We start from the raw sequence: 21,434 nt of genomic DNA, 5'->3' as shown, positions 1-21,434 counted from the left end.
CAAACAAACAAACAAGGACAGATGTACAATTCAACAGCAAATACAAGTCAACAAGAGCTGGAGCATCAAACACGGACAACAACAGACAAGACGATCTGCGTCAGTCTCTCGAGAGAGAGTCTTATATAGAGAGCTGGTGAACGCTGCGTCAGTCTCTCTCTCTCGAGAGAGTCTTATATAGAGAGCTGGTGATCAGCTGCAGCTGGTGATCAGCTGCAGCTGGTGAGACCAGGTGGAGACGATGAAGCTGATGATCGAGAGGCAGCAGCGGCTGAAGAAGATGATGATGACGGTGATTAACGACATTTCAGTGTTGTAGGAATTACAGTTTGGATTCAAATGTAGACTTTAAATGGTTGTTTTCACATGTGTAAAAGTTTGGGAACCACTGCCCTAAAGAACGTCAGTACGAACCAGAACACAAGGGGTGATTTTTGACCAACCAGCTGGAGGTAGATGTCAGGAAAGGTTTCAGGGAGAAATCCTTGTTTATAAATACCAAAGGTGGAAACCACTGCTGAATGTGGAAATGAAAGCTGTAATGTCACTGCTGTTAACCAAGCACTGACAGATGAAGAATCACAGATGTTGCTAAATAACAATAACATTTTTTTTTATTTCTTATCTTTGTACAGGAAATCAACAAAGTCAGAGAGGCCCAGTAATACAGAGGACACAGACCTGTGTTTCAGCGAGGGTGATTCTCCCCCGACTAAGACTCAGTCTTCATTGTCTTTATTTAAACACCTGGGAAATAAAACGTGTCAAATGTGTGCGACAGGTTCAGATGCGTGGATAAAAAAGTTCAATATCTAGAAAAGGAAATGACCAACACCCGCCGTGTGTCGCTGTACCTGATGATGACAGACACAGTACCAGTAGTTCAGGAGAGCCGTCTGTTTGTAGAGACATTTGACAAAATGTTAAAATCTAAATCACTGAGCGTTTAACAGGTGTATTTAAACACGGCTCTGAGGTGAGAAATCGTCTGTGTACGTATTATATACTACAGTATTTACATGTACTGTGTGTGTGTGTATGGACTCAATAAAAACATTGAGAACAAAGATCAACGACTCAGGTTCATTTTATTTGTTTTTTTTCACCAACTGATAGATTAATCAATCTGAACCAAAGATAAATCAAAGATCGAACCCCTGAAAATCACAACAATTACATTCATTCATTTTAGCTCTAACTGTTAAGAACTGATTCAAATTCCTCAGTAACTAACACGAAAACAAAACGCCGTACTAACATTTACAACCTCACAGGTTTTCAACTGCATTAAGACACATCACCATTTGACCAGCCGAGAAAAACTAAAACAGTTTTTTATTTTTTATTTTCTAAAAGCAGAACGAGGGATTTGACCAGCTGAGAAAAACTAAAACAGTTTTTTTCTTTTTTTTCTAAAAGCAGAACGAGGCTCGGGTGAAAAGTCCTGGTCACGAGGCTGCGATTTTAGCTTCACTGGAAGAACGGAGGCTGAATCTTGGTGCGAACCACCTCCCGTTTTTCCTCCTTCTGTTTGAGGTATTCTTTAAGCTTATCTGTGGAAAAGCACACCTTGGAGAGTCGGGCCCTGAGTGGGCCGCGGTGGGCCCGCAGCCATGTGTTCTGTAGACATTCTGCTGCGGTGGGTCTGGCCCTACAACATTATTACATCGTTATTAACATGTTTGACATGGGACTAGCCTCGTGCAGACAACGTGGTCACACACACACACACTGACCAGGACTTGTTGTTCAGGCTGCTCTTCATGAAGTTCAGGGCGCCCTCCGACAGACCGGGGTAACAACGTCCAAACTGGATCTTTCCTTTCTTGATGTTTTTGTCCTGGTCCAAACTGTTCTCCGCGTGGAACGGACTGTCAGCGCTCAGCCTAATGAGTCGGAATTATATATATATGTTGGTTGGATAATAAATAAAAAAATATATAAAAAAACACACATACATTGTTATTATGCATTATTAAGAGATAGGATAATAGAATAAAGTATAAATACTGCAGTAGTATCTATAGTAATACTAACGTTGTATTCGTCAAAAACATAAAATATAATATAATAATTCTTCAGTCAATTCTTTAAACATATAAGCTCACATACTGATGATGTCAATCTCGCAAGCACAGAGTCAGAGCGCGCCCTGCTGGACAAAAGTTAAACTACACCTGAACCAAAATAAATAATGCTCCATAATGATATTCCTTAGAACTCAAACCCCAAATCTTTTTTGTGGGTTAAAAATTTTTTTTTTGAAGGAGAAGGAGATTTTAAACAAACTAAACTTTAAAACTTTAATATTTTTATTTACTTACATGATGAAAGACAGAACTCCAACAGCCAAATCTTTTTTGTGGGTTAAAAATTTTTTTTTTGAAGGAGAAGGAGATTTTAAACAAACTAAACCACTAATTCAACTTTAATATTTTTATTTACTCACATGATGAAAGACAGAACTCCAACAGCCCAAACATCAGTCTCTGGTCCAACACCGTTCCCCTCGAGGATCTCAGGAGCCTTAGGGAGAACTTAGGTAATGGGCGCTAGGATCAGCTGAGTTATTTCCTTCCATCAACCCTCCTTCCTTAAAGAGTGTGTACCTTTGCTGCGACAGTCTGTTGAGGCCAGGACAGTCAAAGTGTTAGGACATTAGTCAAAAACAACACTCGGTTTAATGTCTTAGATAATTCACTCTGTACTTTCATATCAACCGGTCCAAAAGTACCTTTGCTTTCCATGAGGCCCTCGATCAACCCTCCTTCCTTAAAGAGTGTGTACCTTTGCTTTCCATGAGGCCCTCGATGTGCTCGATGTTGAGCGGCTGCCCGGGTGAGAAAGACTGAGCCGAACCCAAGTCCACGATCTTCAGGTGGTCGCAGTCGTCCACCAGCATGTTGTCGGACTTCAGGTCCAGGTGAACGACTCGGCGGCTGTGGAGGTAGTCGACGGCGCTCAGGATCTGGAACAGCAGCTCAGCAACGTGACCCTCCGTGTACAGGTCCCTGGAAGGGCAGCACGGCGGTCAGTAGATAGAACCTTGTTAATCCCTACAGGAAATCAACGATCAAGTTTTCCTACAGTGTGTCGGAGGTTTACATGAAGGGTTTATAAAGACCCTGCTTCAAAAACTTTGAATTATTTAGTGATATAAATGCTAAAGTTGAAGTTATAACACTGTAATTCCTGCACAGCAGTCCCAAAACAGTTCAGTGGAAAACAAAAAAAATGATAGAACATGTGATCACACAGTCAGACCAAATAAAAAAACAAAGTTGACAAACGTTTTTCTCTCCTCCTTTACCTCAGGGCCAGGCTGTAGAGCAGCTCTTTCCCAGGACAGAGCTCCTCCACCAACACCATGTAGTCGGTGGTTATGAACGCAGTGTGCAGTTGGACCAGGTGAGGGTGATGAAGCCGTTTCAGCAGCTGGTACTCACTCAGCACCAGCTGTCTCTGCTGTGGCTGGTACGGCGTGATCTTGGCAGCGAACACTTGGCTGGTCTCCACGTTCCTACAAAGGGTTATTACACTGAAGCGACCCCTGAAAGAGGTCAGATGACACGGTGAGGCGGCGGGGACGACAAAACAAAACATTTCTTCATCGAATCCAAGATCAAGATGGTTAAAAACTGGTCGTCAATTATGACAAATGTTCAAATGTTCACCGAAAAACAACAGCCAGAAATGTTAAGGATGTTCATCGTTAGGGACATTATTCATTATTTTGTCCAGAATCTGGCAAAAAATAACTTCTGGAACCAAAAGCAGAAAATATTTTTGGGGACTTTTTGAAATATTGTTTTTTTTAGAAGTTTTTTTTAGAAGTCCAGACGAAATAACAACCAGAAATGACATCAATTCTAGCTGTGGTTTTCCAAAAAGTTGACTACTGTCATCATGACCAACGATTCTCTTCTCTGACCTGTTGATCTCTGAGAGGAAGTTGTAGCTCTTATGTGGGGGCTGTTCTTCTGACCCGGTGCCCTTTGACCTTAAGGACTCAGTGTGGATGAGCGACATGTGAGAATCTGTAGCAAAAAATGAATAAATATTAAGAAATATATCCTGATGACGACGACCTGTGGAATTTTCCGTACCTCCAGTTTGAGTTGCCGTGACAAACGGTGCTGAAGCGTCGCTGAAAGGCCCGGCTCCCGTCCTGCTGATGCAACCGACCCTGAACACGTAAGACGCTCCTGGGGGTAAGTCCTTGACTATGTAACAGCTGTCAGTCAGCTCCTCTGACACGACGGTCCAGTCGCCACCTGCAGGTGAACACCAGCGTCACTGAACAGACTTTGTATATTTTATTTAATAAAATTTGTCTTTTTGCAAAAACAAAATTAGTATTAATTAATATGGCAGGTTGATCACACCGTCTGTACAGTACTGCAAACAGTATGTGACAGGGTCACTAGACTTGACCGGTCTCCAGACCACCAGGAGTCCACCTCCATCCAGCTGGAGCACGTCTGGTTTGTTGGGACGGACATGAAGATCTGGAAGTAGATGAAAAAAGCCAAGTGAAATTAACAGAAAGAAAATATAACAGAGATTATTTAATGATAATAAAAAAAGAAGATAATAATTCACCAGCTTTTGTCTTTTTGAATCCATGTATTTTGAAAGAAGGCAGAATTTTGGAAGTTCTCTTTTTGGGACTCTGGAGTCCTGTTTGAAGATCTGAGATCTGAGCCGATGGTTTTACTATTGGCCCTGTTTTTATAAAAAATATTTAAAAAAAGATCAAAAATGTTGTTTTGGTGAAAAGATATGAACGAGTCAAGTTTGACCCGATGACTTACCTTTACTCACATCCTCCCTGCTGGACGATCTGGAGAACAGCTTGGTCAGACTGGAGGCCGACGCTCGGATTTTCTTCCTCAGAGACAGGCTAGGTGAGTCCGACTTCATGATCTCCCCTAACGTTGGTCCCAGTTCTGTGTTCTCCAACTGGGAGTATGACTGTCCAGTCCACGACTGTCTGCGGAAGATCTTCATCAGTCCCAGCTTGGGTGATTTTCCTGCTAGCAGCTTGACCTCCAGAGCTGGGGCGGAGGCGTGTCTCTGGAGACCGTGACCTTCCTTCTTGTCCCCGGCCCTCAGGGGTCGTTCTGGGGCCTGGAGAGAAGAGAGGCTGGGACTGGGACTGGGCGTTTGTGAGGGGCCTGGTTGAATTCTGCTGGGTGCAGATAAGTTGGGGTTGGAGCGGGTACGATTTCTAGGTGGTGCTTGTGGAAATGAGCCTCTGGATTTGATTTCTTGAAATGAGCAGGGAGAAGATGGAATCAGAGTCTCCTGACGATCATCTTCACTCACCTCCGATCTGTATCTGCCCCTGTACGACCCCCGACTCAGCTCCTCACAGGAGCCCAGTCGACTGGAAGAGTCTGAGCCGTCGTGTTCTAAAATATAAGATTCAGCCAGAGACCCCTGAGAGCCCACGAATGTCTCTCCCTGCGGGGTCTCCTCCTGGTCCACAGGACAGCTCATCCTGTTTCCAGCCAAAAAGTTCGATAGAACAAACGTTCCACCTGGAGTGTGAGGAGTGGAGGAGTCTCTTCTCCTCGTCAGTCTCCGAGGACTCGGGATCGCCAGAAAGTTTCCTTTTGCTACTTCACCATCTGTGAAATCTTCCTTAAGACTTTGAGCACCTTCTTCTACAGCCGCCGTCCTTCTCACGGGTGAAGGAGACCTCCGTGAATACCCATCGAGGGACCTGCTCCTCCTGTGAGGGGGTAAGTTCATATGGGCAAGACCGACTCCGCTGTCGAAGGAACACGACTTCTGTATGGAAGGCTGGACAGATCCTCGTCTCTGACCACGGATGGTCTCGGTTTCATCCTCCACATATTCAATAAGAGGCTCGTTGAGGCGACCTGAGAGGCTTCGCCTCAGCGGTTTACGACCTCTCTCCTGTTTCTTGGCCTGGAACTTGTCTCGTAGTGTCATGTGTCTGGCAGACAGAGGGGAAAGCTGATGAGAAGTGTTGTAAAAAGTGCTCCTGATGACACTGCCGCGAGGGATAAGACCTCCGTCGCTTCCAGACCCCTCGTCAAAGTCAGACATGCAGAGGGAGGGAGTGCTGCCTTTGCTGAACCTCCTCTCCCTCTGAGGCGTCTGTTGGCCCGACTCGTCTGAAGACACGACGGACTGCCTGCTCGTGCTGCGCTCGATCAACGTCCTCCTTCTCTCTACAATCAGTCCGTCCTCTTCCTCCCCCAGTGTCACATCGTCTTCATCCTCTGCACCGAGAGGGTGGAGTTTGGCGAAAGGCGCGGGGATCTGAGCTCTCTCCATCAAGGGGTCATACTCCTCCTCGGTTTCCTCCTCTTCCTCCTCTTCAGTCGGGCTGTAGTGTTGGAAGAAGTCCCAGGAGTCGGCCTCGTCGTACTCAGACGACGAGCTGCTGCTGGGCGACGTGCTGCTGTGTTCGTGGAGTTCTCGAGGAACTGTCACCGCTGTCTCTCTGAGCGGAGCGTCCAGCAGCTCAGGGATTGGCCGCAGCATCAACACTGACCCAATGCAGGTCAAAGAACGCTGGGCGGTTTAAGAAGGGTCGGGTTTTATCGTAGGTTTGTTCGTAGGTATAACTCAAAATGACCACGGTGAGAAAGCACTTACCTGCCATTTTCTTTTTGAGATCACCTCATCAAAATGACCACGGTGAGAGAGACCACTTACCTGCCATTTTCTTTTTGAGATAATACCTTTCAAATTCCTTGTGTTTATTTCATCAGTATCTTCTCCTGCGTTTTCATCCTACACACATTTGAGTAAATGTGTTATACTTTGATTTTGATTTGAAAATATATGACACACCTCTTTTGTCTTCTTCTCCTCACCTGGAACCAGTCGTGACTCAAGCACTCGAAGGCAGACGGTCGCTTTCTAAGATGAGAAAAATAATAATTAAAAAAGAAAGCTCAGTAGAGAGATGATGTTCAAAGTAGGTGACAAGAACAGGGTTTCTGTTACTCGGGGTCAGTCTGGAGGACCAAATGGAGGAAGTTCTGGGCCTCAGGGCTTCTTTTCGTCACATCAGGAGCGTCCCAGTTTAGGGTTCCCTCCCCGACTCTCAGCAGCGTGGCGCGGTCCGTGTCCCCGGAAAATGGGCACCGACAAACCAGGCTGTGAATATAAAACCCAATGTGAACAACTAGATATGAGCGACTAAACCGTGTATTTAAATACTTTGGAAATATTTCTGATTGTAAAGATCAAAAAATAAAGTCTTACCAGAGGAAAGCCATAACACCCACAGCCCTGAACAGAGAAAAAAAAACAACTTAAAAAGTTCTTCAACAACCACATAAATGTACACATTTTGCAACAATTGAAATGACTGACCAAATATCAGTCACCACAGTGACTGGCTCCTGGTGAACAACCTCTGGGGCGGTGAACTCTGGTGTACCAAACAGGCTGTACTGGTGTCTGGATGTGTCTATTTCTTGGCAAAAACCAAAGTCACAGATCTTGATTTCATCTCGGGGCGGATACACCATCAGGATGTTCTCAGGCTGAAGAAGATAAGAACAGAATTAAGTTTGAAAAATTTGCAACAATTGCAACAATCCATAGTAAAAGGTAAAACCCACTTTAATGTCCAGGTGCATGATGTTCATGCTGTGAATGTGACCAACTCCCTCCAGGATTTGCTGGATGAATGACTGCACCTGCGATCAAACATGGAATATAATCCTCCAACCACGAGTAAAAGATGTGAACACTGTTTTGTGGAGAACACGTCGGAGCTTCTACCTCTTTCTCTGACACTGATCCTTTGAGCAACAAATGGTCCAGAAGTCCATGAGAACAGCAGCTGGACACAGGAGTAAAGATCTGAACCGTGACTCAAATGTAGTTCGGCTGTAATCACACCCCGGCATTTAACAACAAAGGATACATTTCCGTGATCAGCACCAGAGTGCGTCTGGTGCAGAAGAAGTCCAGCAGACAGGCCACCCTGGGGTGAGCCAGTCGGGACAGAAGGTCTCTCTCCTGGAAGGCCCTGGTGCGAGTGCTGCTCTGTAGAGGCAGGAACTTGGCAGCGAAGACTTCATTAGTTCTTCTGTGGACGACGCGCTTCACGACACCAAATGCTCCCCTGAGAAAACACAGATCATTCCAGATGACTGGGTCCGATTCAGGTTCACGAACCCTGGTACTGATGCTGCACGTGAGACCAGGTGACCTGAAGTTAAACTTTGAATTGATGAGGGTTGGACAGGTTAACCGAGAAGACATCAAGGGCTGGTTGTAAATGGTATAGACTGTATGGATGTAACTACTACATAACATAATAATAAATGTTTCTGCCACTGATTATAATTTATATATATAAGTTACAAATATTGTTCATTGCTGTGTGTTTTAAAACCTCAAATTTTAAATTTTTAAGCTCCTACGGGCCGTACAAAGTGACTTGGCTGTGCCAAAATAGGCCCCCGGGCCTTGGGTTTGACACATGTGGTCTAGATAATTTATTAACCACCATGAAGGGTCCAAGGAGAGGGTGTGAGCTTTGAGATGTGCTCAGACAACGACTACAGAATCAGTGTGATGCTGCCGTTCACCTTCCGATTTCTTCATGAATATCGTAAACTGTGAATAACTTCCTCCTCTTGCCAAGCTCCACCTCCCTCTCCTGGTACTCCAGTGGGCCTACGGAGAATATATGCAGATAATACTCGTTCACTACAGAGTCCTCAGAGTAGTACTGCAGTACAGCTAGACGTGTTGTCTCACCTTCTTCAACTACGAGCTGAGCCTGGCAGCAGACGTGGCCTGAGGTATTGAAGGCCAGACAGGTGTATGTTCCACTGTCCTCACCCTCGGAGCTCAGTATGGTCAGCGAGCAGCGAGCACCCTGCTGGACCATCTCCATATTACCATCAGGTTCAAGCTCATCTTCATCCTTCAAAACATGAAATAAAAGTCCATCTTCATTAGGATTAAAAACGATCAAAACAATCAGCTCTAATCCAAACACCAAATAAAAACGTTTTATTTCTAGCTCGTACCTTGAACCACTGTATGTTCGGAGCAGGTCGGCCGGTGATGACGGCGGTGAATGTTGCTGCTTGGCCCGGCTGCACGTAAAGGTCTTCAATGGGGACTTGGATGGAGGGAGGAGCTAAAAAGACAAATTGGATGATTTGACAAAAATATATATATTAAAATAATGTATAATATATTCATAATCTTTGCCTTTGTTAAGACAAAAGTACCATCCATTAGTTCCTGCATCGGTTCTGAGGTGTAAATCTCCTCCTCCACTTCTTCCAGGTAGGTCGGAGGTGATGGCACCATCTGACCCACGGACTCTGTGGTAGGTACAGTTGTCTCGGTGCTGGACGGTGCTCTGGATGAAAGGGAGCAACAAATATTCACTCTATTTTGAACAAAATAACTATATTATTCAGTAATAATTACATGAAGCTAATGTAAAGAGCTCACACAAAATAATTCTCTTGTGCTGGGTTTATCTTACCGTGTTTTTATGTTTACCACGTTGGGAGGATCACAAGCAGCTTCTTCTATTATGAAGTTTGAAATGTGTTTTTTTTGTGTGTGTCTTGAAAAACATTTTCAACGTGAACTTACTGGTCACTGTGTCCAGTTGGGAACAGCATCTTGGCAAGAGAAGTGGGGCTGAAATCCGTCTGTAACCACTGCTTTACAAAGGTAGTGGACCAGCCCTCTGAGTCTGAGTCTACCAAAACAACACAAATCTATCACTACAATCTTACATATATTTATAATGCTATTTTAATAACAAAAAACTGAAATATTGAATAATAACAAAGGGAAAATTCGCTGCTTTACCTTATTTACCGTATGTAAAATATAAGTACATTTCTTACCTGTAGACTCTTGGGTTTAACCCACTTACTGTGGGCATCAGCCCACACCTGCACTTGACCCTCGTGTGTTCAGAGAAGTGAACAGTTAGCTGGAGCATGCGTTGACAAGAAGGGAACAAGGTAATGCTGAGAGGTTATTGGTTATTGTGACAAGGATGACTTGAATGGAACGGTCCATGTGAGGAACTCCCTCCTTCAGAACTGGCAGAGGGGAAATATGAAGAATATGTAGGTTACGCACATGGAATGACAAACATGATGATCTGGTTTTCAAGTGAAAAAGTTTGAGTTTGACTGTGTGAAAATACAATGTTTATAGTTTTTACAAAATTAGTTTTGTAATTACCTTGTCTTAACATAATGACGAAGGCCTTCAAATCACAACACAATATAAGAAAGTTACTACAAGTTAAACTACAATACACTACAATAGTTTAGACCCAAACTCTACTATTGAGCAATAATGATACACAAAAGAATAAAACAAAAAATACTAAAATATAGAGCGACATGTAACAATGAATTTCATGGATGATGAGAAATGGTGAAAAAAATAAATGTGTGTGTGTTTGAGTAATTTTAAGTACTTTTTTACTCTTTACTCTACTTTTTACTTCCACTTGAGTAATATTACTCTGAAGTAACAGTACTTTTACTTGAGTACAATTTTTTTGCCTACTCTACCCACCTCTGCTCTTTATACACGTCACTGTAAACTGATTTATTTTCAAGGACTAAAAAGCTGAATTCAAATGCCACAAACAGTCGGGATCTGATGATCACTGGTTGGTGGTAAAGTTCCAAACAACGTGAGTGTGTGAAATGGGTGAAACCGAGGAAAGAAGATGTGAGTCTCAAGTTTCAAAAATGAGGTAAACTTGAACCGATGTTTGAAGGAGTGTCACATGACGTGATGTGAAAAGATGAAGGTTTCAAAGTGAAAAGTAGACAATGACATGTGACATGTGACATGTGACATGTGACATGTGCCTCGTCCCCTTTCAGTCTGATGAATTAGTGAAGTGTGGTTGAAATACGTGGTTTTCATTTCGTCTGCAGGGTATTTACCTTCAGCGGCTCGTCGACTCCTACCTTTAGGTGGTAAGTCCTGAGGTTGGTCCGTCTCGACATCGGTCGGTGGTACATAAGCGGGGCAAAGACCTGCCCTGCACTTGATGCAGCCAAACTCGTTTGAAAGCTAGGAAAAAAAACATTAATTTGACCAAATCTTTGACGGAAAAGTATATAACGCTGAAGATGCGTGGTTTCTTACCTCGCACTCGTACTGTCCAATATCTGCCGCGGTCGCTCTGATGACTGTCAGACTCAGGATTCCACTTCGAGAATCATTCTGGATTAAATACTTCTGTTGGTCGGTCAGTTCTTTCCCATCCTTCAACCACCTTCAAACCAGAGACGTGTCTTAGATCAGTGTTTCCCAAACTTTTTTTTCTGGGGACCCATATTTTAAAAGTCACAAACCCAAGTCAACAGACATTATTCGTAAACTTCTGGGAAACATGATGCGAGACGACCCAAAAAAAAAATCTCTTGTGACCCACCTGAGAGTTGCGACCCAGTCTTTAGGAAACAATGTCTTAGCTAGACAACAGTTAAAAATACAGCACTGTGGGGGTTAGAAAGTTCTTCTTTATTTCATTACCTGATTTGTGGGAACGGAGTACTGAATGTGGAACATGTGAACTGGAGATCCTCTCCTTCTATCAGACAGGAACTCTCCAGACGACTTACAAACCTGGGTGGAGCTTGAAAAAAAAAAAGGAATGGAACAGCAACCAATAAATGTCAGACAAATGTAGTTTTGTTTTGTGGTTTTGTTGTGGTTTTGTTGGGAGACCTACCTTGCACTATGACCTTAGCCAAAGAACCAGCGCTGCCCACGGAGTTGGTAGCGTAGCAGGTATACTGCCCAGAGTCATCGCAGGTGAGACTGTCCAGGACAAGGCTGTAGGAGCCGGCCCTGTCTGACGTGATGATGTGACGGGGGTCGTCCTCCAGGGGGAGACCGTCTACAGTAACAGGAGGTTTCACAGCAGAAGTTACTATGGCGTAATAACTGATTGTACTGAACTTTCATCTTCATTCTCTGGTCTAACGTCTCCCGTTGGATGTTGGAGCAGAGCGGCTTGAACTCATCCATTTCTGCCCTCTTTGCCCTCCCTAAATATTTCCCTTTTTAATGTCAACAACATTGGGATCTGGAGAGTTCTGTTATCCACAAACTTTAAGGTCTAATCTAATCTAAAGTAAATTCTACCTGGAACCAATCTGTCATTCAAACCACAGACCTAACCACATACACCAGGCAAGTACTGCACCACCCACACATACTTTGCTGCCACTTCAGACTTCCTCATAAAGTGCCACAGTTCCTCCTTTTATTCTTCTGTATGTTTTTGAACTACAAACCTCTCCAGTATGATGATACCAGATATCGATTCATTTTTTTTCTCACCTTTGAACCAGCCAACCACTGGTTTGGGTGACCCCGTGATCTTGCAGGTCAGTTTAATGGTCTGTCCCATTTTTGTGGTGCAGTCACACAACAAGGACTCAAATACAGGTGGACCTGGCAATGCACAAACAGATGAGAGTATTTGTATAAACGCAGTACAAATATTGACTTTTAGTTGTACTTTTTTCTCAACTCTTCTTCACACGTTTACTCACTGTTGACAGGCTGATTAGAGCATTGCTGGAGCTTCTTCAAGTCCTTGATCCAGGGCAGTTTTGCCACAGCGGAGCGACCCTGCAGCGTGTACCTCCTCACTGAACCCCTGTGTTCGTGCCACAACCCCCAAGATCTTTCATCACCTCCAACCATCTCCTTTATTTCCACATCGTTTAGCTTCACGGTAAGTCAAAAGGGAAAAGAGTTTAATGACACATTGAAAACTGTCAACAAGAAAGAGGTCTTTTTTCTTCATCACGGCCACAATTTTCGTGCATTACCTTCATTTTATTCTTGAAGGAGTAGATGGCGCTGTTCATGCGCAGGTCCCTTTTCACTTTACACAGTACAATGCATTCCCTGAAGACAAACACTTGTCTCTGATGCCCTCTGGAGGCTGTCCGCACCTCTGTGGAGTCCTCCCACACTGTGAAGACTCCCTGGGCAAAATAAAACAGTTTAAGTTAAAGTCAGTATAATGTTCTTATGGTATCTAACACCATAACTGTTTGGTTTAATATAAAGTTCATAGTTACCTGTCGCACAGGTTCACCCAGGGCAGTTAGAGGAGCGGGGTAGTTCTCGATTAGCGATACCTGATGCAGATTGTCGGACCTCCAGGGCAGGCAGGAAACCATGGAGAAGGCGTCCTCTAACAGAGAGCAGCTTTGACCACTCTTGGCTTTGTTCTTAATTAACTCCTAAAGGCAGAAAACAAAATTTGTTTACCTAATATTCAGTGTCTTCTTACTCGCTTGACCTCTGGGATCACCTGCAGAAATGGAACCTCGAACTGACCTTCAACAGACCCTGGTAGGTTTGCATCCTCTCCACTGGTCTCTGGAGGAATGTTAGGACGTCCATGACTGGTAGGTCGGACTTACCAGATTGTGATAACTCCTGTGAGGGACATTACAGGACATTTTTTTTATAAACTAATACAGCAACACTGTTTGATGTTAAAATATAAACAGATAAATACTTTGAAATATTGTTGCGTAGCCTTATCAGTGACACAGGCTTCTGCTTGTGCTTGTCCCACGAGGTACGGCAGATACTTGTCAAAATGGTCGCTGTGCCTGAGCAGAAACATGGCCACGTCATCATCCGTGTCACAGCTTCTCAGACCGGGAAGGACGGACCTGAAATGGAGGCAACGTTGGACAGGAATCAGGTAAAGAATCTAATGAATTAAGAATTAGGAAAAACCTAACAATAAATGAATCTCTGATGATACCTCTCGTGCAGAGTGATGACATCCTTGATATTCCTGAAAATGGTCTCCTTCTGGTTGAGGATGTTCATGGGAACGTGGCGACTGGACTCCATTTGATTTAACTGGTGAGAGATGAACGTCTTCATCTCTTTGACAAACTCCTCCTCTCCACTGATGAGGCCTCTGACCAGTTGACTTGGAAGACATTCAGATATGACATAATTAATAGTAGTAATGTCAATTAGACGCAACATGGACAAAAAAAAATCAAGAACTCGACTGAAATAGCTGTCAAAAAAACTTTATTTTTTCAATCTATCTAATCCCATGGATGTGTTAAATTAAAGCAGACAAATTATTAGTTTTGTGTATTTGTGTCTGTAAATGTATAATGACTAATTGAGCTGATTATTTAACTTTAAAACTTTAAAAATATCCACATGACACATAAACATACCTCAAAACTTTCCTGTACTCTTCGACTGTTGAACCAATTCCATCAAGACCATCCTGAGGTGTTCTTACTTGAGGGAACGTCTCCTATTGGAATTATCCATTTATTAAAAAAGTCCTTAGAATTTGAGGGTAAAAAAAAAAACAAGACGATGTCTGTCTGTCTGTGTATTAATCAAAATAAAAAACAACAAAACAAACTGTAGGAAAATGTCCTACTTTTCTCCTCTTCTCCAGATAGGCTGGACACACCCAGCCTTGTCTCGCAGGGTTGGTCTTCGTGGGTTTGGTCCTCACCAGCCAGTTGTCAGGGTGAAATGAGTCCAGGACCTCCACAAACTGCCCCTCCTTGAGGACAAAACTGTCCCTGTTTCCACTGGTGGGGCTGCAGTCTGCCCGAGCCACGTACATCTCAAATGTCTGTGAGTAGAAACACAGGAAGAGTTTATATTTCTGTATATATGAAGTTGATATATGTATATATATTTACTCCATTACATTTACTTGAGTAAGTTTAAAAAATAAATCAGATCTTACTCAACAGTTACTCAGTACTCGAGTACTTTTTTACTCTTACTCAAGTAATTATTTGGATGACTACTTTTTACTTCTATGTACTTGAGTAACTGTTCTAAAGTTACAGTATTTTTACTTGAGTACATTTTTTGCCTACTCTACCCACCGCTGTATATACGTTTAGTTAAAATGAAAAAAAATCAAACCCACCTCCTGACTGTGATCTTCTCCCTCTGATTCGGATCCAGATATTGTACTGGTTAACGGTGTGTGCGAACGATGGTGCTTTGGAGACGGTGTCTTCATTTTGCTCTCATTTGCTGCTGCTGCAAAGATGAGACAAAAACAGCTTTTAGTAAAACATGACGAGGGAAACTGAGGAGCTAGAAAAATGAACATGAAACAAAAAAACCTACTTATTACAGATAGAACTTCTTACCTGTGACCTTTAGAAGTTTCATGTGAGGTTGAGGAGCCACTGTGTCTTCTGCCTTTTCTTTTGAAGGTTGAACTTTGTTTTCTGGCACTGGAAGTTCCCTGTAGCCAATTTTAAAATGACACAAAGAGTTTTATGGGAAACAAACAACAAATGTCATACGGAGAGGAAATAGACCAAGTGAAAGAATTTGCTTTTGGGCTGCGACCTCAGACGAGCTGGAGCTGGTTCATGTTCCAGCACATCTGGAGCGGTGTCATAATCAGAAGGACTGGACACAACTGAGAGAGCAGAAAATCATTGAGTTTTACAAATATGTGGCCAAAAAAAAAGAAAATAGAAGAAAGAAAAATAAAAACTTGTATTTGTTGTTAAGTTTGCTACATTTTCTAAAACATTTGTCATTGTTTTAGACACTCACTGGAGCTGGCAGCTTTAACCGACGACCCTCGTCTCTCCTGTAGATTCGCCGGTGTCTCCTTCTCTGTCAGGTTGTAGGCCTCCCACAGAGAGACATTCAAACTTTCTACATAGTTAGCTTCATCTGTAGCCGGAGGTGAGGTTGGAAGTTGTCCTTGCACGCCCTGCGTCTGTGTATCATTCTCCAGTTCAGGCTTTGGTGGAGCAGGCTGCAGGGGAGTTATGGCTGCGAGCAGCTGAGTCTGCGTATCATTCTCCAGCTCAGGCTTTGGTGGAGCAGGCTGCAGGGGCGTTATGGCTGCGAGCAGCGGGTGCGCAGGTTTGCAGGCCGTGGGTGTTTGCTGCTGAGGCTGGACGACTGTTACGTTACCATTGTAGGAGGATGCACCAAACTTATTCACTGCCTCACAGGTGTAGACTCCAGCGTCGCTGCTCTTCAGGTTCTTAATGACCAGTCTGTAGACTCTGTTCTCTGAGGTCTGAGCCTGGCAGCGGTGGTCGCCGGTGATGGGTGTGCCGTTTTTCAGCCACTGCACGGCACTGGGTTTTCCTTCCACGACACATGTCAGCGTGAGGGTGCCGTGAAGGTCGGCAGTCTGGTTCTTAAACACCTCGGTAAAGACAGGTTTCATTTCTCTGCGGGCTTTGAAGCCTTTGAAGGCAGCCTGGATTTTGACTGCGGCCTGTTCCATTTCTGGTTCGAACTCGGCGCAGACTTCGATTTCTGACTCCTCTTTGGGAGGTGGTGTCTTCTGGAGTTCCTTAGTTGTGAGAACAGGTGGTTTTGGTACCGGCTCAGTAAGAAAACTAGCGTTGTGGTCCACTGGCAGCTCCATTAGAGCCTCTGAGAACGTCTCATCTTCAGAAATGTAAAGAAGCGGAGTGTCTTCTTCTTCCGTCCTTGTTGGTTCTACTGCTGTTTCAACTTCAGGCTCTTTTCTCTTGGGTTTTACTGGTGGTTTAATGGTTTCCGTGTTGATCACATCTGTCTCTGCAGCGTTCACAGAACGCTTTACTTTATCAACTACCACTGACCTTCTCTCTCCCTCCAGGCTTAGGTCGCTCTCTCCCTCCACACGTCTCACTGAATGTTCATTCGGCAGATCTTTTCTTAAACCAATCACATCTTCTCTCAGCAGCTGTCCTTCCACCTGATCGGTGTCTGTTTCTCTCGATAATTGTTTTTCCACTGCTCCTCTGGCTTTGCCTTTTATCCTCGCTGGTACTCTCGGATGGATGTTGGAGTCGTCTCCTCTTTGAGAAGGTTTCTCTTCTTCTTCTGACTTTATGCCCTGGTTATTTACAGACATTTGGTTTAGTGGCATATTTTGTCTTTCTGCCTGTTGGTCTTTGTTAGTGTCTTTAACTGCTGTCTTTGATCCTCGGGGAACAAATTCATAAATTTCATTAGAGGTACGTTGATTTCCATCTACAGATGTTGGTGGGTGAATCAAACGCTCCTCCTCTTTTGCCTTGTTTATATCCAATTCATTTACTCCAGACCTCGTATGTTCTTTTGAACCATTTTCAACAAACTCTTTCTGTGCTACCCCAGGTCCTTTTCTGTCCTCGGTGTTCTTCAACACCTGTGTTCCTGGATACTTGGATTTCTTTTCAGTTAGATCAGTTTGCAGAAGACTTTCCCACATCTGTTGTTCAAACATCTGTCTGTCATCCTTTATTCCTTCTGACTCATTTACTTTAAGGTCTTCGATGACAGTTGTCTCCAGTTTTGTGATTCCTGGTTTTGTCTTTTCCAGGAAACCCTCCTTCTCTGCGTTCTCGGCTCGACCAGGATCTTCAAGCGTTTTCTTCCTTCCATCATCTTCACCTTTCTTGTTCATCTCACTCACTTTCACCCGTGTTTTCTCCCGTTGAGTTTCATTCTGCGCAGCGTTATATTCCTCCTCTTTAGAAATGACGGGTTGTTTTCCGACCTGGTCAGCCTGACCGTTCTTCATTATGATCCTCTTTATATCAATCAACGGCTCCACGTCTTTCTCTGAATTAGTAATAGATGGTTTTCTGTGCACTCTCTTTTTGGGTTCTGGAGGAACGGGCTTGGCTTCTTGTCGGAGCGGCTTCTCATTGTCCGGAGTAGGAGACACGGTGCCTTTTACTCGCGGTAACACCACGGAAGGTTCTGTTTTTAATGGAACACTTTGAAGAGCTGTAAGAAAGAAATCTACGTCATATCCATGATAAAATTACTAGGAAACATTTTGTTTTTCATTTCTCATTTCTCATATTGTAACATGCACAATATCCCACCTTTCACTGTCATAGTTGCAGTTGTCTCTACATTTCCAGTGTGACACGTGTAGCTGCCACTGTCCTCAGGTTTGAGATCCTTTATCTGTAGTTGTTGGATGCAGCCGTCCTGCTTTATCTCATACTTGGCGTTTGCTCTCAATAACAGATTGTTCTTCTTCCACTGCACGGACACCCCGGGTTTGGACAACTCACAAGAAAATGAGGCCGTACCTCCTGCCTCAACCTCTACATCTTGTAATTCCTTCTTATAGAATGGAGAAAGTTCTAAAAACACAGGAAAACAATAAGTGTTTTCAGATAGTGTTTATGTTTCATTTTAACTTCTGAACCTAAAAATAAAAACACACACCTTTAACTGTGACACTGGCAGTGGTTTCTGCAGCGCCCGCTTGACACGTGTAGCTGCCGCTGTCCTCGTATTTGAGCTCCTCGATGAGAAGTTCCTGCAAACATCCATCCTGCCGGATTTGATATTTTTTGCCACCTCTCAGTGGCAATTTGTTCTTCTTCCACTGCACTGACAGACCGGGTTTGGACACCTGACAGGACAGAGACACTGAACCTCCCTCCTCAGCCTCTACACTCTGTAGGTCCTTCTTGAAGAACGGTGGAAGCTCTGAGGAAAGTTCATGGGAAGTTATGTCATTCTATATATCGCTTACATCAGCTGTTTATTTTACAGGATTCTTTTGCAAAAAAACAACACATGTTTACACACCTTTCACTGCCACGGTTGCAGTTGTTTCCAGGTTTCCCGCCTGACACGTGTAGCTGCCGCTGTCCTCAGGTTTGACCTCCTTGATGTACAGCTGGAGGAAGCAGCCATCTTGCTTCACGTCATACTTCCTGTTTGCTCTCAGTGGAACCTTGTTCTTCTTCCACTGCACTGACAGACCGGGTTTGGACAGTTCACAGGTCAGAGAAACCAAACCTCCCTCATCGGCCTCCACATTTGTTAATTTCTTGTGGAAATATGGAGTATTTTCTGGGTAAAGGGTATGAAAAAAAACAAAAAACATTATTTTTAATGACACAAACATCCACCACCTCAACACCGTTGCATTGACATTTCTCTCACCGCCCTTTCACTGCCACACTCGCAGTGGTCTCTGCACTTCCTGCTTGGCACGTGTAGGTGCCGCTGTCCTCAGGTTTGACCTCTTCAATGTACAGCTTCAGTAAACAACCATCCTGCCTCATCTTGTGCCTCCTGCTGGCTCTCAGAGGTAGTGCGTTCTTCTTCCACTGCGCTGACAGACCAGGTTTGGACACCTCACAGGACAGAGAGACCGAACCTCCCTCCTCAGTTTCTACACCTTGTAGGTCCCTCTTGAAGAACGGTGGACTCTCTAAGAACACGTCAGTTAATGTGTGTTGTATAATTCTTTAGCATTTTAATGTTATTTAAAAACTATATGGAACCTCCTACACAGCAACATTAGCGTTAGCAACGCAGCATCGCACATTTACTCACCTTCCACTGTCACCGTCGCAGAGGTTTCCACACTTCCCACTTGACATGTGTAGGTGCCGCCATCCTCAGGTTTGACCTCCTTAATGTTCAACTGGAGAAGACAGCCATCCTGCTTCATCTCGTACTTCCTGTTTGCTCTCAGCGGTACGTTGTTCTTCTTCCACTGCACTGACACTGCAGGTTTGGACAGTTCACAGCTCAGAGAAACCGTACCTCCCTCCTTGGCGTCCATATTTTTTAATTCTTTGTTGAAGACTGGAGTCAGCTCTGTGTAGAAAACAAAGATCAACAACTACGGATTTTAAAACTGATACCAACAAATTCCAATTTATAGACTTGACTTATAGATAGTGATTGAAAAAAAACAACATAAAGACGTCACCTTTTCATTCACCACCTCAACACCGTTGCATTGACATTTCTCTCACCGACCTTTCACTGCCACACTCGCAGTGGTCTCTGCACTTCCTGCTTGGCACGTGTAGGTGCCGCTGTCCTCAGGTTTGACCTCTTCAATGTACAGCTTCAGTAAACAACCATCCTGCCTCATCTTGTGCCTCCTGCTGGCTCTCAGAGGTAGTGCGTTCTTCTTCCACTGCGCTGACAGACCAGGTTTGGACACCTCACAGGACAGAGAGACCGAACCTCCCTCCTCAGTTTCTACACCTTGTAAGTCCCTCTTGAAGAACGGTGGACTCTCTAAGAACACGTCAGTTAATGTGTGATGTATAATTACACACAGTTTAACAGAAACCGATTCTTTAGCATACAGCATCAATGAAATAAAAAAAAAGAACTACAACATTAGCGTTAGCAACGCAGTATTGCACATTTACTCACCTTCCACTGTCACCGTCGCAGAGGTTTCCACACTTCCCACTTGACATGTGTAGGTGCCGCCATCCTCAGGTTTGACCTCCTTAATGTTCAACTGGAGAAGACAGCCATCCTGCTTCATCTCGTACTTCCTGTTTGCTCTCAGCGGTACGTTGTTCTTCTTCCACTGCACTGACACTGCAGGTTTGGACAGTTCACAGCTCAGAGAAACCGTACCTCCCTCCTTGGCGTCCATATTTTTTAATTCTTTGTTGAAGACTGGAGTCAGCTCTGTGTAGAAAACAAAGATCAACAACTTCTGATTTCAAACTGATACCAACAAATTCCAACATATAGACTTGACTTGTAGATAGTGATTGAAAAAACAACATAAAGACGTCACCTTTTACTTCCACACTCGCGGTAGTCTCTACACGTTCTGCTTGACACGTGTAGCTACCGCCGTCTTCAGGTTTGACCTCCTCAACCAGAAGCTCCAGAAGACAACCTTCCTGCTTCATCTTGTACTTCCTGCCAGCTCTGAGTGGGAGTCCGTTCTTTTTCCACTGCACCAATAAACCAGGTTTAGACACCTCACAGGACAGGTGAACTCTACCGCCCTCTACAGCATCACAACTCTCCAAGGTTCTCTTGAAAAATGGAGGGAGCTCTGTGAAACAAGTTTAAAAGAAAAAACATACATTGAGCACTGGACATCTATCATACAGTAGTAAACCAAAACAAGGACAAAGCAGATTCACACACCTTTCACTGACACACTCGCAGTGGTCTCCACACTTCCAGCTTGACAGGTGTAGGTGCCGCTGTCCTCAGGTTTGACCTCCTCAATGCAGAGCTCCAGCAGACAGCCAGTTTGCTTCATCCTGTACTTCCCGCTGTCCTTTAGAGGCAGTCTGTTCTTCTTCCACTGCACTGACAGACCAGGTTTGGACACCTCACAGGACAGAGAGACTGAACCTCCCTCCTCTGCATCTACACGTGATAATGTTTTCTTGAAAAATGGGGGAGGTTCTGTGGAAGTAAGATTTTTATTTTTATAGTTCTTCAAAAATATAAATTTATGTTTCAGTAAAACTTTCCTAATTAAACACAAAAACAGACCTTTGACCACAACGTCCGCCCTGGTCTCTACGTCATCCGCCTGACACGTGTAGCTGCCGCTGTCCTCAGGTTTGACCTCCTTGATGTGCAGCTGGAGGGAGCAGCCATCCCGGACCCTGTCGTACTTACTGTTTGCT

The 21,434-nt window shown here is 44.0% G+C and overlaps 4 protein-coding genes across 5 annotated transcripts in view; 1 reads left to right on the top strand and 3 right to left on the bottom strand.

The window, feature by feature from the left end:
- The window catches only part of guk1b (guanylate kinase 1b), a 6,174-nt gene extending 4,817 nt beyond the window's left edge, over positions 1-1,357 (top strand). The window contains exon 8 of the mRNA XM_008330569.3: positions 636-1,357. Coding sequence (XP_008328791.1) covers positions 636-665 — 30 coding nt within the window. The 3' untranslated portion in view covers positions 666-1,357. The remainder of the gene's footprint in view (positions 1-635) is intronic.
- Positions 1,358-1,372: 15 nt separating this feature from the next.
- LOC112486790 (obscurin-like) lies at positions 1,373-2,345 on the bottom strand. Its single transcript, XM_025054280.1, has 3 exons — positions 2,325-2,345; positions 1,737-1,886; positions 1,373-1,651 (listed from the first exon to the last, which is right to left on the bottom strand). Coding segments are annotated over exons 1-3 (333 nt in total). The 5' UTR covers positions 2,327-2,345; the 3' UTR covers positions 1,373-1,470.
- A 193-nt stretch (positions 2,346-2,538) lies between these two features.
- On the bottom strand, positions 2,539-10,233 carry LOC112486786 (obscurin-like). 2 transcript variants are annotated; one of them, XM_025054265.1, is made up of 22 exons: positions 9,879-10,230; positions 9,619-9,727; positions 9,243-9,376; positions 9,036-9,148; positions 8,761-8,929; positions 8,589-8,676; positions 7,919-8,119; positions 7,774-7,834; positions 7,611-7,688; positions 7,360-7,532; positions 7,249-7,275; positions 6,988-7,140; positions 6,855-6,900; positions 6,694-6,771; positions 4,815-6,549; positions 4,603-4,725; positions 4,386-4,508; positions 4,107-4,274; positions 3,932-4,037; positions 3,311-3,550; positions 2,788-3,011; positions 2,539-2,624 (listed from the first exon to the last, which is right to left on the bottom strand). In XM_025054265.1, the coding sequence occupies exons 2-22, from the start codon at positions 9,645-9,647 to the stop codon at positions 2,581-2,583; spliced, it is 4,113 nt and encodes a 1,370-aa protein (XP_024910033.1). In that variant the 5' UTR covers positions 9,648-9,727; positions 9,879-10,230; the 3' UTR covers positions 2,539-2,580. The 2 variants fall into 2 exon arrangements, with proteins under 2 accessions (XP_024910033.1, XP_024910032.1); XM_025054264.1 differs by having other exon boundaries at positions 2,617-2,734; positions 9,879-10,233.
- A 256-nt stretch (positions 10,234-10,489) lies between these two features.
- Positions 10,490-21,434, bottom strand: part of obscna (obscurin, cytoskeletal calmodulin and titin-interacting RhoGEF a) — a gene marked incomplete at its 5' end in the record, with an annotated part of 26,648 nt that continues 15,703 nt past the window's right edge. The window contains 27 exons of the mRNA XM_025053468.1: positions 10,490-11,076; positions 11,152-11,281; positions 11,542-11,644; positions 11,741-11,908; positions 12,355-12,468; positions 12,570-12,747; positions 12,852-13,010; positions 13,107-13,271; positions 13,369-13,470; positions 13,553-13,712; positions 13,808-13,981; positions 14,244-14,326; positions 14,459-14,659; positions 14,966-15,081; positions 15,195-15,292; positions 15,400-15,472; positions 15,613-17,781; positions 17,883-18,149; positions 18,235-18,501; positions 18,604-18,870; positions 18,983-19,234; positions 19,360-19,626; positions 19,792-20,058; positions 20,200-20,466; positions 20,579-20,845; positions 20,941-21,168; positions 21,298-21,432. Of these exons, the coding sequence (XP_024909236.1) occupies positions 10,780-11,076; positions 11,152-11,281; positions 11,542-11,644; positions 11,741-11,908; positions 12,355-12,468; positions 12,570-12,747; positions 12,852-13,010; positions 13,107-13,271; positions 13,369-13,470; positions 13,553-13,712; positions 13,808-13,981; positions 14,244-14,326; positions 14,459-14,659; positions 14,966-15,081; positions 15,195-15,292; positions 15,400-15,472; positions 15,613-17,781; positions 17,883-18,149; positions 18,235-18,501; positions 18,604-18,870; positions 18,983-19,234; positions 19,360-19,626; positions 19,792-20,058; positions 20,200-20,466; positions 20,579-20,845; positions 20,941-21,168; positions 21,298-21,432 (6,974 nt within the window). The remainder of the gene's footprint in view (positions 11,077-11,151; positions 11,282-11,541; positions 11,645-11,740; positions 11,909-12,354; positions 12,469-12,569; positions 12,748-12,851; positions 13,011-13,106; positions 13,272-13,368; positions 13,471-13,552; positions 13,713-13,807; positions 13,982-14,243; positions 14,327-14,458; positions 14,660-14,965; positions 15,082-15,194; positions 15,293-15,399; positions 15,473-15,612; positions 17,782-17,882; positions 18,150-18,234; positions 18,502-18,603; positions 18,871-18,982; positions 19,235-19,359; positions 19,627-19,791; positions 20,059-20,199; positions 20,467-20,578; positions 20,846-20,940; positions 21,169-21,297; positions 21,433-21,434) is intronic.

Source organism: Cynoglossus semilaevis, chromosome 2, assembly GCF_000523025.1.
Source record: "Cynoglossus semilaevis isolate Cse_v1.0 chromosome 2, Cse_v1.0, whole genome shotgun sequence".
Taxonomy (NCBI): domain Eukaryota; kingdom Metazoa; phylum Chordata; class Actinopteri; order Pleuronectiformes; family Cynoglossidae; genus Cynoglossus; species Cynoglossus semilaevis.
Note: the sequence above shows the minus strand (reverse complement) of the source record. Positions and strands in the feature narration are given on the sequence as shown.

Excerpts from the sequence above, each read along its gene's own strand:
- LOC112486790 (XM_025054280.1), bottom strand. Across the intron at positions 1,652-1,736 it reads AGCCTGAACAACAAGTCCTG|GGCCAGACCCACCGCAGCAG; the intron begins GTCAGTGTGTGT and ends ATAATGTTGTAG.
- LOC112486786 (XM_025054264.1), bottom strand. The coding sequence starts at position 9,647 with ATGCTGTTCCCAACTGGACACAGTGACCA. Across the intron at positions 7,141-7,248 it reads GGTGTTATGGCTTTCCTCTG|CCTGGTTTGTCGGTGCCCAT; the intron begins GTAAGACTTTAT and ends TTATATTCACAG. Across the intron at positions 6,901-6,987 it reads GTCCTCCAGACTGACCCCGA|AAAGCGACCGTCTGCCTTCG; the intron begins GTAACAGAAACC and ends TTCTCATCTTAG.